Source organism: Pogoniulus pusillus, chromosome Z (genome assembly GCF_015220805.1).
Source record: "Pogoniulus pusillus isolate bPogPus1 chromosome Z, bPogPus1.pri, whole genome shotgun sequence".
NCBI classification, from domain to species: domain Eukaryota; kingdom Metazoa; phylum Chordata; class Aves; order Piciformes; family Lybiidae; genus Pogoniulus; species Pogoniulus pusillus.
The window spans coordinates 14516072-14532193 of record NC_087309.1 but is presented as its reverse complement, the minus strand read 5'-3'; the positions used below and the strand labels follow the sequence as shown (position 1 = coordinate 14532193).

General features: G+C 43.8%; 1 protein-coding gene across 2 annotated transcripts in view; it reads left to right on the top strand.

The window, feature by feature from the left end:
- DNAI1 (dynein axonemal intermediate chain 1) overlaps nt 1-16122 on the top strand; it is a 248859-nt gene that overhangs the window by 49519 nt on the left and 183218 nt on the right. For both annotated transcript variants that reach the window (XM_064140660.1, XM_064140659.1), the window contains exons 10-11: nt 12584-12668; nt 13457-13574. In XM_064140660.1, the coding sequence (XP_063996730.1) occupies nt 12584-12668; nt 13457-13574 (203 nt within the window). The remainder of the gene's footprint in view (nt 1-12583; nt 12669-13456; nt 13575-16122) is intronic.

Genomic DNA, 16122 nt, shown 5'->3' with positions numbered 1-16122 from the left:
TTCTGGGTTTTTTTTTGTGTGTGTTATCAAGTTTGTGTCTCATTTTTAGTTAGTATGTGAGGGACAAAAGAAGGAAAATAAGGAACACTGTGACTTTTGAAAGAATTTTAAATGGTGCAGGGGTTTTAGGTACAATCTTCCCATCTGAAAGACAAGGAAATTTAGGATTATTTTGAAATCTTAGTAAATTACTGCAGCAAAATGTATTTAATTACCTGTTGGCTTCTCTGCTCCGTGTGGTCAGATCTAATCACTTCCTTTTGACCCTGATCTGCTCTGATACCTCCCCTCTAATCTCAGCAACTTTTCTGGGGAAAGGAGAAGGCAAGAAAGGAACATGAGAAAGTGAAGGACTTCATAAAGCAAGGAGAGGAGTTGAAAGGACTCTGGGAGGTTGGTGGATTGTGACAAGTGCCTGTCTGAAAGCCAGCACAGGGAGATGTTTGTGTGTCCCATAGCTCAGCTGCATCACCCATTCCTGGTGCGGTGTAAGCTCAGCATTTACTACCACAGCTGCTGTGAGACCTGTTGAAGAGAAGTGAAGGTCTAACAGCACACCAGAAAAAGCTGAAAGAATTCTCTCCCTCCAAAGAGAGAGGCTGGATGAGGCTCTTGGTGCCATGGGTTAGTTAATTAGAAGGGTTAGGTGATGGGTTGGACTCCATGATCCTAGAGGTCTCTGCCAGCCTGTTGGTTCTGTGATTCAGTGAACTATTATTTGAATGACAATGTTATAGAATTGTAATATGTGTGTTTTCTGATTGTACACATCTCAATGGCATATAATACACCATTTACATGAAATTTAATAATAGTTCATTATCATCAATGCCTACATGCTTAAAACTGAAAAATAATTCTGGGAGGCTTGACCTAATTTGCAGAGGAATCTTCGATATATTTTTTATTTGTTTAGTTGGGAAGTGCTGGAAGTGTCTCTTCCCCCTGTTTGAAGTGCTGTGCCACAGTCAGTAATTGCACAGCATGTTGATACCTCAGTCGTGGTGATGTGATTGTCTCTAGAGGAAGTCAGGCACTCAGTCCTATGGAGTATCAGAGCAAATGCAAAGGACAGCTGAATTTAGCTTCCATTAGCCTTGCTTCTCAGAACAGCTAGTGTCATAATGCCTGCCAAGCTCTGAGCTACTGTTGGGATCTTGCTGTGAGGGTGATATTGACTCCTAATGCAGGCTGCTCTGTAAGCAGCTAGCCTTGCAGGAATTCATAGATTCATAGAATACCAGGTTGCAAGGGACCTCAAGGATCATCTAGTCCAACTATTCAGGGTAAAATACAGTTTTAATTAGATGGTGCAGCACCCTCTCGAGCTGGGCTTTGAAACTGCACTAGTTTGAGCCTAGCTGGGTTGTTTTGTTGAGAAGAATTAGATTATAGGCTGTGAAAAGGAAACAGTGGTGATGTCTACTTCACTCACAGGCTTGCTGAAATGTGTTAAAACAAGAACACAAACATAGATAACAGAGTTGCTTTCTCTGGCTCTGGCTGCCTCCCTTCTCTCCCTAACCTGCTGTCTGTGTAACTAATCTGTCTGCTTCCTAACCCCAATGCCAATTTTCCAAACTCACCTTGAACATGAGGCAAAATCTGCAATAAGGTAGAGGGGTGAAAGAAAGGGGAAGAGGTGGTTGGGAGCCCCTCCTGGGGACTCTGGTTTCTGGGAGGGCTGTTGTGTTTCTGTATTACCTTTTTAACTTGTGTATTTCTGTGTATAGCTGTATATATCTGCTTGTATATTGTGCTAAGATGTAAATATAGAGCTTCATTCTAATTTCCAGCTTGTCTGAGTCTTGTCTGGATGATTTCATGGAGGCGGGGGATGGGGGGTGGGGGGGTGGGGGGGGTGGGGGGGGAGGAATACCCAAACCTGTATAATGTAGGGAAATCCACCACCTCTCTTGGGAATTTATTCTGATGTCTAATAGTTCGAACAGTGGAAAAAAAAATCTGGCATCCAAGATGTTCCATTTCTGGGCTCCTCAATTCAAGAGAGATGTTGAGGTTCTGGAACCTCTCTAGAGAAGGGCCACAGAGCTGGTGAGAGGCCTGGAACACAAACCCTATGAGGAGAGGTTGAGAGAGCTGGAGGTGTTTAGCCGGGAGAAGAGGCAGCTCAGGAGTGACCTCATTGCTGTCTACAACTCCCTGAAGGGACATTGTAGCCAGATGAGGGTTGGTCTCTTTTCCCAGGCAACCAGCAATAGAACAAGGGGACACAGTCCCAAGTTGTTCTGGGGGAAGTATAGGCTGGATGTTAGGAGGAAGTTGTTACCAGACAGAGTGATTGGCATTGGAATGGGCTGCCCGGGGAGGTGGTGGAGTCACTGTCCCTGGAGGTCTTCAAGAAAAGCCTGGCTGAGGCACTTAGTGCCATGGTCTAGTTGACTGGCTAGGGCTGGGTGCTAGGTTGGACTGGCTGATCTTGGAGGTCTCTTCCAACCCGGTTGATTCTATGTCACAGTCCTTTTCCCCTAAAGTGACAATATTCCCATCTTAAAAAAGTGATGCCACTTCAAACACTGAGAATATAATACACAGCAATTCTGAAAGATTTTCTTCATGTTCCAGAATGTTTTCATGCAGTTCAGAAAGTTTCTATTAGAATTTAAGAGCTTGATCTACACAGAATTGTGAGTGGTTCTTCCCCCCCACCCCACCCTGACTAAGTTAAAGCATTTAGAAGGCACTGAGATTTGTCCTATAGAAGCATGGAAGTCAGTTGTCAACTTGCCCATAAATTAAGTGCAGAAGTATCAATGTAACCAAGAAGAGGAATTCTGAAACTGGCTTTAGCACTTTCATACTGTATGGCTGATTCAACTGTGGAGGGTTTGGCTGGTTTAGCTACCTCTACAGCACTGTGTCTTCCAGAGCTTTACAGTATAAACAGACCAGGAACATATTCTGACAGGCTTCTTCTTGTGAATTCTGCCATTGAAATTCACAGTCCTTTCAAAAACCTGGGTATGTTTTGGAGAATAAGCCTGAAGTGAGTGGTATAATAAAGGGTGTAAAGTGCTGCGAAAAGCTGATAAGAAAAATTAAATAAAAATTCTGTCAGTGAAACCATTTGTAAAAAAGCTACTGCATGCTCCACTAACACTGGTAATTTGTAATCCAGGCACCCATGCTCCCTATCTTTGGGGTTTTGCTTTTCATTATTAGCTCTTCCCAGGGAGCTTGCAGGGAAGCCAGAAAGTCAAGTGAAAGGGAAAGCTTCTTAAATGAAGAGTCAGTATCCCAGGTTGATGTCCTCTGTGAGGCTGGTTGACTGGAAAAAGGCAATGTGAAGCAATACAAGGCTAAAGTCAGACTTGCAACAGGCATTGAACCTGGTTGTGTTTAGGTCCATGGAAATGAAAAGTTGATGACATCAAAATCTGTACTTCTGGTCTCAGATCAGGAAATGGAGAAGTGGATCTCGTGGAACTTTGGCAATTGAAACAGAACTTTTCCAGTTAAAGGCTTCCTCAGGATATGCTACCTTTGATCATTGCTGAAGGGAGATGAGGCTAATCTGGATCAAGGATGCAATGACTAGAATCAGAGAAGAAAAAAGGGAGAGAGAGGGGGAGAGGGAGAGGAAGAGGAAAGAATGTGCTGCACCCTAGAGCAGTCATCCCATATTTGAAGCTTCTCCTCTGTTTTTTATAGAGGCAGCAAATAGAACATGGAGAACACAGAATATCAAAGAGGAATGATGGTATTTTTTACTGAGCTGAAAGTGATTGAAAGTGAAGATAACTAGCAGGCAGAAGTGTTGTATCTGCTTGTCCTGTTCTTATTGGTTATGAGCCATCTGCTTATGGGTGTGATTACAGAGAGGATCCTGGCCCAGAGATATTCTTGATATGATACAGTATGGCTCTCCTTATGTTATTGTGTGAACATAGAATTGAAGCAAAATGCAAAGTGCTTAATGCAATGAAGTTGATGCTGGCTAGCTCCTCTCACCCTGAGAAATCACAAGTCTGATAGTAAGGATTTCCATGAATCTGTCTACAGATGGATGAAGTATAGCAAGGATCTTTTATATGTAGGAGGGGTAAAAATGGCATAATTAGTCTGACCATTAACACTATGTGAGGTAAAACGATTAATGTGGAGAGAAAGAGTAGAGATTTGGGAGTAAAGATAGATAAATATGAACCAGTTACAAATATGTTAAAGCTGGAACTTTCTGTGCTGGAACATTCTCCCATCTACTCCAAAGAGGAGGTGGTTGAACAGTGTCTTCAAAAGTCCAAACAAAATTTATATTTAGCAGAGAAATGGATGCTCGTGAATTTGTGAGGGCCTATCTGACTTGTCTGATACTGCTTGTTTCTAAGATACGCCTGGTGAGCCAGCCCAGCCCACAAAGCTTGTAATTATTACTTGGAACCTCATGGATGACCACATGTGATGGTTTGGGTGTTCCCCGCCCCCCACACTTTAGAAATTGCCCAGACTAGACTCAGCAGGCTCTGGAAATATGAATGAAGCTATTTATTTGCAGCTAGCACAATATACAAGCAGATATTTACAGTATATGCAGTTATATACAGAAATATACAAGGTAAAAGGTAATACAGAAACACAACTCCCCTCCCAGAAACCTGAGTCCCCAGGAGGGGCTCTCAACCACCCCTGCACCTTCCCCCTGCCCCTCTCAACCTTACTCCAGTCCCAAGAAAGAATGGAGGTTCAGCCAGAGGTTAAGAAGCAAAGGTGGGTTAGGCCACATGGAAGGTGAGGTTAGGGAGATGCAGCTCAGTCAGAAGCCCAAGGCAGAGTGAGACAAAATGGCCAGAGTGTTATCTAATGTTTTTCTTTCTTCTTCAGCAAGACTCTGAGGGGAGTAGACATCACCACTGTTTTCCTTTCACAACCCATGATCTAGTTCTTCTCACCAAAACACTCTACCCTGCTTCAAACTAGCACACGACAGTTATTTTTGAAATAACAGATGAAATTGCAATTCATTTATGCTTCACATTATTGTTCACCTGTTCCTAGTCATCCCTAACAGCGGTTGGGATGTTACCAACCCTTCTATCTTCACTCTGCTGTTTATAGTGTATCAGAATGAAAAGCAAACTCAGATGGGAATAGTTGACTGAAATTCTGGAAACTAGTAACTGTTTGACAAGTTTCAACCTGGAGAAGTTTTTTGCAGTGGGTATTTGTGATGGTTTGGGAGTCACCTGCCCCCCCCCCCCCCCACTTAAGAAATCACCCAGACTAGACTTATCTGGCTGGAAGTTAAGGAATGAAGCTATATTTACAGCTTAGCACAATTTATAAGCAGATATATACACAAATATTTACAGTTACATACAATTAAAAGTAATACAGAAACACAATATCCCTTCCAGAAAATCAGAGTCCCAGGAAGCTACTGATACAAACCTCCTCCCCCCTTCCCTCTTTGTCTCCCTTCAGAAATAAACAGATCAGTCCTTGTATATCTTACATAATAAATCTGGAGAGATCTGAGATGTCCAGATGACAAGGAGGTTAGAGGAAAAAGAGTTAGGTCAGATTAGAGTTAAGGCAGAGGCAACCACAAAGACCCGTCAGAGAGAAAGAACCAAACCATGGCACTAAGTCTTTTCTTGAAGACCCCCAGGGACGGTGCCTCCACCACCTCCCTGGGCAGCCCATTCCAATGGGAAATCACTCTCTCTGTGAAGAATTTCTTCCTAATATCCAGCCTATACCTACCCCAGCACAACTTGAGACTGTGTCCCCTTGTTCTATTGCTGGTTGCCTGGGAGAAGAGGCCACCCCCCACCTGGCTACAATGCCCCTTCAGGTAGTTGTAGACAGTAATAAGATCACCCCTGAGCCTCCTCTTCTCCAGGCTAAACAGGCCCAGCTCCCTCAACCTCTCCTCATAGGATTTGTGCTCCACTTGTGGTGAAATGGAAGCTCATGCAACTGAACTGGCCACAGCCTTTTCACACATCCCCTTTTATCAGTTGTTGATTCTATGATTCTAAACTGAGAGCTGAGAAGTGTGTGAGAAGTGAATGTCTTATCTATATTTTGACCAGTTGAGTTTCTCAGCAGAAAAACAAGTGATATAGAATACTGTTGGTTTTTTTTTTCCTTCTCACAGCTAAGGATTTAATTTCTCTCAGTAAAATATTCCCATTAGCCTCAAAACAGCACAGTATTTGCAATGTATGGAGGTGTTAGCTGGGCAACAGAAGACAACACCCCTGTACTGTGGTGTTGTTTTGAGATTTTTTTGTTTGATTGTTTTGTTCTGTTGGTTTTTGGGTTGGTTTTTTTTTCATGCTAGGAGTTTCTGAAGTCACAGTGCACATATTGCTAGAAGTTACTGCACGATTTTTAGGATGGAGTCTGTCTCCTGGATACACAATTATATAACAGAACAGCAGAAGCCTTTTTTCATGCTTCTAGTGTACTGGAGTAGCACATTGCAACTGACCAGCTGCTGAGAGGCACATGTGAAGCAATTGATGTTAATGGATAGTGGAGCAAGATGAAGGCATTTATTTTGGAAGTACTAGTCTATTATCCACCTTACATTTCATCAGATTAACATTAATGCTGGTTTAAAAGTAGTTTATGCACAGAAATGAATGAAACAAATTTGTTTGCTCATGAGCTCTCTCTTGCTAAATTTGGCAAGCTAGCCTAGAATTGTCCTATAACAAAAATATTAGTTTCAAACAAACCTTGAAATAAATAAATAAATAAATAAATAAATAAGTCTTATCACTTCTATGGAATATTTATTTCAGTAGCATACAGAGTAAATAAAACCTGAAATAGGACAGATCCAATGAGAAAATAGCTTACTGTGATCTAGTTTAATACTGAAAAAAACAACTTTTTCATAGCTGCACTGCTACAGCTACCTATCAGGAAAGCTGATTTGAAGCTCTTTCAGTTAATATGGAGTATTTCTTTCACTGCAGGGAAAATTCCATTAAATAATGTATTGTTTCTGCATTGACAGGTTATTGTTTGTTTTTCTACTTGCATTTTGGTTAAGTTTTTTTTTTTTTCTTTAAAGCCTACTTTACACTGGTTAAAATATATATTACAAATTACAGAATTAAACAATGGTTTAAATGGGAAGGGATCCTTAAGATAGGCAGGAACACCTTCCACTAGGCCAGGCTGCTCAAGGCCCCATCCAGCCTGGCCTTGAGCACTCCCATGTGGAGACCAACCACAGCTCCTCTGGGAAAATTCTTCCAGTGTCTGACCAACATTACAATGAAGAACTTCCTTATACCTAATCTAGGTATAGTGCACCCACCTTTGTGTCACTCTGTGCCCTCATCCATGTTGTTGATGAATATATTGAACAGAACTGGTGCCAGTACTGACCCCTGAAAGACTCCGCTGGGTAGAGGTCTCCAACTAGACTCTGTTCCATTGACCATAACCCTCTGACTTCTTCCCTTCAACAAGTTACAAATCTGCCTCACTACCTGATCATCCAGACCACACTGCCTCAGTTTACCTACAAGGATGCTGTCAAATGCTTTACTGAAATCAAGTGAAAACAAATCCACTGCTCTACCATCACCTCCCCACCTGGTTATGTCCTTGTAAAAGGCTATCAGCTTGGTCAAATGTGACTTCCCCTTGGTCAAACCATATTAGCTCTTCTGATGACCCTCTTATTCTTGATATGCCTAAGGACAGCACCAAAGATAGGTTGTTCCATTAACTTTCCAGGGACAGAGGTGAGGCTGACCAATCTGTAGTTGCCTAGGTACTCCTTCTTAGCTTTTTTGAAGATTGCAGCCTGTCTTCAGTCCCCAAGCACCTCTCCTGTCCACCATGACTCACTGAAGATGCTGGAGAGTGGTCTGGCAATGACCTGTGCCAGTTCCATCAGCACCTGTGGGTGCATCTCATCAGGACTCATGGAGTTATGGATTTCCGGATTATTCAACTGCTCCTTAACCTGGTCCTCATCAACCAAGGAAGATTCCTTTGTCATGCTTTCCTCTGGTGCCTCAGGTGTCAGAGGCTCCAGCAGTACAGAGGGAGGCAAAGAAAGCATTTAGTAGCTCCACCTTCTTTGTGTCTTTTGTCAGCATGACACCCAACTCATTCAGCAGTGAGCCTCTAGCGTCAGTTTTTCCTGCAATGTGTTTCAAGAAGCCCTTTCTGTTGTCCTTGTTCTCCCTTGCAAGGTTGAGTTCCAACAAGGCCTTAGCCTCCTGGTTACCTCTCTGCATTCTCTGACAACAGTCCTGTACTCCTTCCAAGTGGCCAGTCCTTCCTTCTACGATCTGTAGACTCTCTTCTTCCACTTAAGTTTGCTGAGCAGTTCCCTACTTAACCGTGCAGGTCTCCTGGCTCCCCTTCTCAGTTTCCTACTTGCTGGGATCCTCTGATCTTGAGCTTAGAAGAAGATCTTTAAATGTTAACCAACTAACATTTCTTCCTGCACATTTAAAAATTATGAGTATGTCAGTATATTTTCTGTGCTATTCTCAAGAAGTCCTCCCACAGACCCAGGGAAGACTTGAAGAACATGAGAGAGGCCACACTGGTTTACATCAAGTCTCTAACCACATGGGAATGTGTAAGGATGTGTAAGAGGAGAGGTTGAGGGAGCTGAGGGTGTTTAGCCTGAAGAAGAGGAGGCTCAGGGGTGATCTTATTACTGTCTACAACTACCTGAAGGGGCATTGTAGCCAGGTGGGGGTTGGCCTCTTCTCCCAGGTAACCAGCAATAGAACAAGGGGACACAGTCTCAAGTTGTGGCAGGGTAGATATAGGCTGGATGTTAGGAAGAAGTTCTTCACAGAGAGAGTGATTTCCCATTGGAATGGGCTGCCCAGGGAGGTGGTGGAGGCACCGTCCCTGGGGGTCTTCAAGCAAAGCCTGGCTGAGGCACTTAGTGCCATGGTCCAGTTGACTGGCTAGGGCTGGGTGATAGGTTGGACTTGATGATCTTGGAGGTCTCTTCCAACCTGGTTGATTCTATGATTCTATGATTCTGTAAGAGTCCTTTTGTTGAGTTTTGATTTGACTTCCACTAGCTTCACCTGGCACCCTTTTTATATCAAAAGAGACAGTGAATGGTCAGTCACTGTCTATGCTTTCTGGGACATTTACAAGTTCACAGACCTAACTCATGACTTCCCAAGCCATCTCTTCTCCTGACTGGCCAGTCCCATCCTACCTGATTTTGCTTAGCACAGAAGCCATTCCAGACTTGGACCATGCTTTTTTCCTTTGTCTGAACTTGGTTCTTTTCTGAGATGGGAGATGACACAGCCTTAGGCTGTGCCAGGGGAGATTTAGGCTTGAGGTGAGGAGGAAGTTCTTCACTGAGAGAGTCATTGGACACTGGAATGGGCTGCCCGGGGAGGTGGTGGAGTCGCCGTCCCTGGGGCACTTTAAGGCGAGGTTGGACGTGGCACTTGGTGCCATGGTCTAGCCTTGAGCTCTGTGGTGGAGGGTTGGACTTGATGATCTGTGAGGTCTCTTCCAACCCTGATGATACTATGATACTATACTATGATACTATGACTGCATACAGTACTGAAGGTGTAAGCAAGCTACAGATTTGTAGAAAGTGTTGCAGATTGTAGAACTGCCTTTGTTTTTTCTCCCCTCCTTTGTCCTGTCATCTTCGTGAAGTTCTCCAAGGTTTCTGCTCTTTTGAAGCAAGATTCAGTTTCTGATAACTCTGTTCAGAGCCCAAGCAGGAAGCACATAGCTGGGATGTACATCATCTGAAATCGTGTTCTTATATCTAATTGTGACTGTGTGGTGTAGTTTTGGCAAGTTGTTTCACTTTGTATTTTCATGCTCAGGGCACTCTCTGAGCTGTGTCAAGGGTGATAAGTTACTTTGCAGTGGAGGAAATCATGCTGTGTTGGCAGCCATCGGTCTCTAGCAGGGGTTTGAAGATGAAGACCTTTGAAACACTGATGGGAATTTGGGGCAGTGGTAGTAGATAGAGATTCAGGTCCTTGGAGCAGCAATGCTCACAGAGACCTTTGCATATGTCTTGGCATTCTTACATCATTGCACAGAGCTGTGCTGGTACTGTCTTCATGGCCCAGCATAATCTCAGGTCATTTAAGATCTATCCTTGCAGTTGCTGGCCCCTAGAGTTCTTGTCCCACTTACCAGTTACTCCAGTTTGGATTTTATTAGTAACCACTCACAGAGGATAGAGGGCTCACACAAGTAACTGGGAATAGAGAAGGTGGTGATAAAGGTATGATAATCAGGCACAAAGCTCCATCAGACAAGCATACCAGCCAGCAACCTGCCAACAGCCTCTGTTCTCCTTTGGTCAGTGTGGCTTCTTCTCTCATCCACCTGGATTGTTCTCTTTCCTCCAATTTCATCTCCTTACATACCAGCAACTAACATGTAGTTGCTTTGTCCCTGCTGGTCACATTTTTTTTAATGAGTTCATAGCTAGGTTTGCTCTTTCTGGCATAGCTTCCCAGGCAGTCTTAGCCTGGCACATTATTACTGACAGCGATACCAAAAACTGCTGGCCTTGCAAAATGCCTTTTCCAAAAGGTTTCCTACACTTGCACATATGCAGGTGTAGCTGCATGCCTCCACATATGCCCACTTTTGGTGTTCCCTGGCCAGGAGGATGCAGTTTTCCACCCTGTTGAAACAATTTCTACACAAGCTGAACAGCAAAATGTCTCTTGCATGCTGGTTATATGTTGTGTGAGATTATCAATCTGTGAACATTGAGTTGGAATTACTCAATAACCAACTAAAGGATTCCTAAATCCTGTGATCCTTATTTAACATGAGACCTAAAGTTCTCCAAGTAGAGCTGAAAGGATGCTCATGCATGAGCAAGCATTTATGATTTAATTACTGGAGGTAATGAACTACCTAGAGTGCATCAGGAAAAGTGTGGCCAGCAGATCTAGGGAGGTTCTTCTCCCTCTCTACTCTGCCCTGGTGAGACCATACCTGGAATACTGTGTCAGATTTTGGGGTCCCCACTTCAGGAGAGATAGGGACATGCTGGGAAGAGTCCAGCAGAGGGCCACAAGGATGACTGGAGGACTTGAGCATCTCAAAGAGCTACTGAGCATCTCAAAGAGCTTGAGCATCTCAAAGAGCTACTGAGATGCTTGAGATCTCAAAGAGCTTGAGCATCTCAAAGAGCTACTGAGAGCCCTGGGACTGTTTAGTCTGGAGGAGAGAAGACTGAAAGGAGATCTGACCAATGTCTACATATATCTGAGGGGTGGGTGTCAAGTGGATGAGGCCAATCTCTTTGCTGGTCAGCATCAATAAGACAAGGAGCAATGGCTACAAACTGGAACACAGAAGGTTTTATCTCAAGATAAGGAGGAACTTCTTTACAGTGAGGGTGACAGAACTCTGGGATAAGCTGCCCAGAGAGGTTGTGGAGTCTTCCTCTCTGGAGACTTTCAAAACCTACCTGGATGGTTTCCTGTGCAAACTACCCTAGAGGATGCTGCCTTGGCAGGGAGGTTGGACTTGATGATCTCTGGAGGTCATAGAATAGAATCATAGAATCAATCAGGTTGGAAGAGACCTCCAAGATCAGCCAGGCCAACCTAGCACCCAGCCCTAGCCAGTCAACTAGACCATGGCACTAAGTGCCTCAGCCAGGCTTTGCTTGAACACCGCCAGGGACGGTGACTCCACCACCTCCCTGGGCAGCCCATTCCAATGCCAATCACTCTCTCTGGGAAGAACTTCCTCCTAACATCCAGACTGTACCTTCCCCTGGCACAACTTGAGACTGTGTCCCCTTGTTCTGTTGCTGCTTGCCTGGGAGAAGAGACCAACCCCCACCTGGCTACAACCTCCCTTTCTGTTAGATTTCTTTCTAACAAGACATGAACTGATAAGAATGAGCAACCCCGTGCTGCAGAGTGTTCTTGAATCCATCTCGGAGGCAGGAAACCAGGCGGTGGATAACGCCCCCTACATGCAGCTGCATGTGGGCAGAGTCAGCCAGCCACAGGGGGCTGACTCTACAGGTTGTTTATATGGGTTAACCTATCTGTACCTCACACATAACCTTAGGCCAATCTATGCCTTCCACATGTACCAATCTTAGGCTAGGTTAGCTATGCACGCCTCTTCCAAGTTATTATGTAATCTGCTGTATTGCCTCAATAAAGTGCACTACTTGCAGCTAACTCATATTGAGTTGTCTCTTGAGTACCGCATCCTGCCTCTGCACCTTCCAACCTCTGAAGTTCTGTGATTTGGTGATTATCAAATGAGATGGAGAAGGGATCATATGTATGCTTTTTGCTCTTCCCATTATGAGGTAGCTTGAATGAGTTGAGGAAAACACTATTTTAACTGCCCTCACAGGTAAATGCCTTCCAACTGAGCTGAATCAGGACAAATACTGAAGTTACTGCAGCTCAGCTGTGGATGGAGTCTTGCTAAACTTACAATTTCCTCAATTCTAGTGTCCTTGTCAGTAGGTGCTGGTGTGAGGATCTTCAAACTGTCCTATATTGAGGATCAAAGGAGTGAACATTTTCAGTCTCATAAGGTCTGAAGGAACTTGTAAGAACATTTTCTCTTCCTTGTTTTTCAACAGAGTGATGATACAACCAAGATCTCAAAGGCTGCCAAAATAATGGAACGGATAGTTAATCAGAACACGTTTGATGACATTGCACAAGGTACAGTTCTGCTGGGAAACACTTGTGACTCAAGAAGTCTTACAGATGAGTGGCCACTGGAAAGCAAAAGGAAATAGTAAAGAGAAAGGGGAATGGAAAGGGAAATAGAAGGGCAAGAAAACAGAGAGAGAGGTAAATAAGCTAGTAAATCGGACAAGTCAAATAGTACAGCAGAGCATGGACAAGCAAAGGGCCTGCCACATCTGCCCTGCTGTGAGCTGTCTGAGGACAGCAGGTCTCATCAACATTTCTCTCCCTGCAGCACTTCCGACTTGGATTCAGGTGCTGCTGGCTGCAGCCAGCGTCAAGCAGCTCTCCATTGGTATACAGGTCCCAGTCACAGTGACCTACTCAGTGTCAGTATTACTTTGTGAGGGATTTGCTATCCCTACTCAGCACCCTCCTGAAAGCCTGCAACTATCTCTGGGGACGGCCTGAGGTCACTCTTCTCTCTGGGATTCTGCTTTCTTGTTCATCCTTTGTCTGTTTCTAGGTCATTTGCTATTTATCCGTTTGTTTGTTTGTTTATTGTACGAGGACTCAGTGTTTGGTGAAATGCATTTAAAGGGCTCAGGTGCAGGTTTCCAGTTGAGATTTAAGAACTCAAGACAGTTTTTATAGTAATAAGGTAGTTTAGCACTCTAGCCTAGAGGCTGTGAGGCTGACAAATTGTTTTTTAAAGCGCCCTGATTTGTTTCCTGTTTCTACACTGTGACTTTTTTCTTTTCTTTTCTTTTCTTTTCTTTTCTTTTCTTTTTTTTTTTTTTTTTTTTTTTTTTACGATTTAGATTTTAAATATTTTGAGGATGCCTCGGATGAGTACAGGGGCGAGCAAGGAACCCTCCTCCCTCTATGGAAGTTCCAGTACGACAAAACCAAGAGACTTGCAGTTACTGCCATCTCCTGGTATGTGTCTTTATTACAAACTCAGTCTTGGCCGTTCATCAAGGACTTCAGCAGCCCACTTGAATGCTATGGTCCCTTACAAGGCAGGACTGGTTTCTCTGGGAACGCTCTTGAATAATCACAGTCAGCTGTTTTGACAACAGGCAGACATGCCTGGTGCTTCCTGATGCTGTAAGGCTGCTCTAAGGCTGTAAGGTCCCATGCAACAAAAGGTTAGGTCACACAGCAGGCTCTGCTAGGGTGAAGTTAACAAAGCAAGGAGTCCCTTTTTTTTTTGGGGAATTCTCAGGTGTTGCATCTTTGGACAATATGTTGTAGGAATCAGTCCTGATAAGCCCATAGGAGGAGAAGGGATAGTGACAGCAATACAGAAGACTTAAAGCAGCAGAAAGTAAAATGCAAGCATGGTGTGTGCCAGTTAGGTAGCCCCAAGGACTCTAGGATTCCAAAGCCCTGATAGCAGAGAGGAGATTTTTGCACTGTACATATTCAGTCACTGTCCGGTCACAATGTATTTTTATACTGGGATCTTACACAGTTCAGTTCAATATGCATTTGCCCTGCAGTGCACTTTGTATTTATTCCCACTCAGTTCAGAATTGATCATCAATACTTTATAATCAGCTCTCATCTTCTGAGATGTCATCACCATGGAATAAGCATCAAACACCAACATGAAGAAGTGATTTTACTTTTTAGCATGCTTGATGATCCTTCTCAGTACTGACTTAATTCATGCAGTGAGCATCAGACATACATATTCATCTCCTTTCTTGTGCAGTGGTAGAGGAATCCACAAGAAAAGGTGCTGTGCTGGACCCAGTCCTCAGCACCAAGGAGGGGCTGATGAGTGAAGTGAAGCTGAAGGGTAGCCTTGGCTGCAGTGACCATGTTGGAGCGAGTCCAGAGGAGGGCCACAAAGATGCTCAGAGGGCTGGAGCAGCTCTGCTATGAGGACAGGCTGTGAGAGTTTGGGCTCTTCAGCCTGGAGAAGAGAAGGCTTTGAGGAGACCTTGTAGTAGCCTTCCAGTATCTGAAGGGGGCTTATAGGAAGGCTGGGGAGGGATTATTTATGAGGTCTTGTAATGACAGGATGAAGTGTAATAGATTTAGCCTGGCAGAGGGAAGATTTAAACTTGATGTTAGGAAGAAGTTCTTTCCAGTGAGGGTGATGGAACAGTGGAGTGGGTTGCCCAGGGAGGCTGTGGATGCTCCCTCCCTGGAGGTGTTCAAGGCCAGGTTGGATGAGGCCTTGAGCAACCTGTTCTAGTGGAATGTGTCCCTGCCTATGGTGAGTGGTTGGAACTGGATGATCTTCAGGGTCCCTTCCAACCTAAACCATTTTGTGATTCTAAATGATGACAGAAAGATAGCTCTGAAATTGGAAGAATGACACCAAATTGCCCTATGTAATAAGCTTTTCTAATTTAATTCTTGTTCTCACATTGTTAGCAGTGATCTAAAGTACAGCACAAGAGTGTTAGGATGCCTAGGTATTAGCCCTAGAGAAGAAGGAGAAATCAAAAGAGCTGTAGTTTTACTTTACAAATTTATGATAACAAGTTAAAAAAAATACTCATTAGATCATTTTCACATACATTCATTTCACAGAATTTTAACCCAGTGGCTGTGTTGAGTGTGCTCAGAGAATGCCAAAGTACTGATCTTTGTCCCATGTAAACCCTACAGTAACTGCCCATGCTCAGAGCTTGTAAAGAAGGTAGATGTTTTTCAGATAAAGGGACTTGTAAGATATAATAGATGACTAAGTGCTCAGAAGAAGTGTGCTTCAGCAAATACACTGTTCACTAACAGGGTTAGAAGGCAATTTCATTCCCTGGTCTGTAGAAATAGTCATGAACTCATAAGCTGTTAGCTGTCTCCTGAAGCACCCCATGTTAGACAAATGTCACTCCAATCTTCAAAAAGGCTAAGGAGGACAACCCAGGTAACTATGAACCAGTCAGCTTCACCTCCTTCCCAGGAAAGGTAGTGGAACAATTTAATCTTCAGTTTTGTCCTTAGGTATATCAAGGACTAGAGGGTCATTAGGAGCAGTCAACATGGTTTTACCAAAGGAGAGTTAGGATTGACCAACCTGATAGTCTTTTACAAGGACATAACAAGGTGGATACATGACAGTAGAGTAATGGATATGGTTTATCTTGATTTCAGTAAAGCATTTGACACTGTCTGTCATAGCATCCTTGCAACCAAACTGAAGCACTGTGGTCTGGATGGTTTGGTAGTAAGGTGGTCTGGGCACTGATTGAAGGGAAGAAGTCAGAGAGTTGTGGTCAAAGGGACAGAATCTAGTTGGACAAAGTCTAGTTGGAGGCCTGTATCTAGTGGAGTCTTTCAGGGGTCAGTACTGGGACCAGTTCTGTTCAATATATTCATCAACAACCTGCATGAGGGCACAGAGTGCACTGTCAGCAGGTTTGCTGATGACAAAAACCTGATTGCAGTGGCTGACACACAGGATAGTTGTGCTGCTACTCAGAAAGATAGATTGGAGAGCTGGGCGGGGAGAAATTGGATGCTCTTC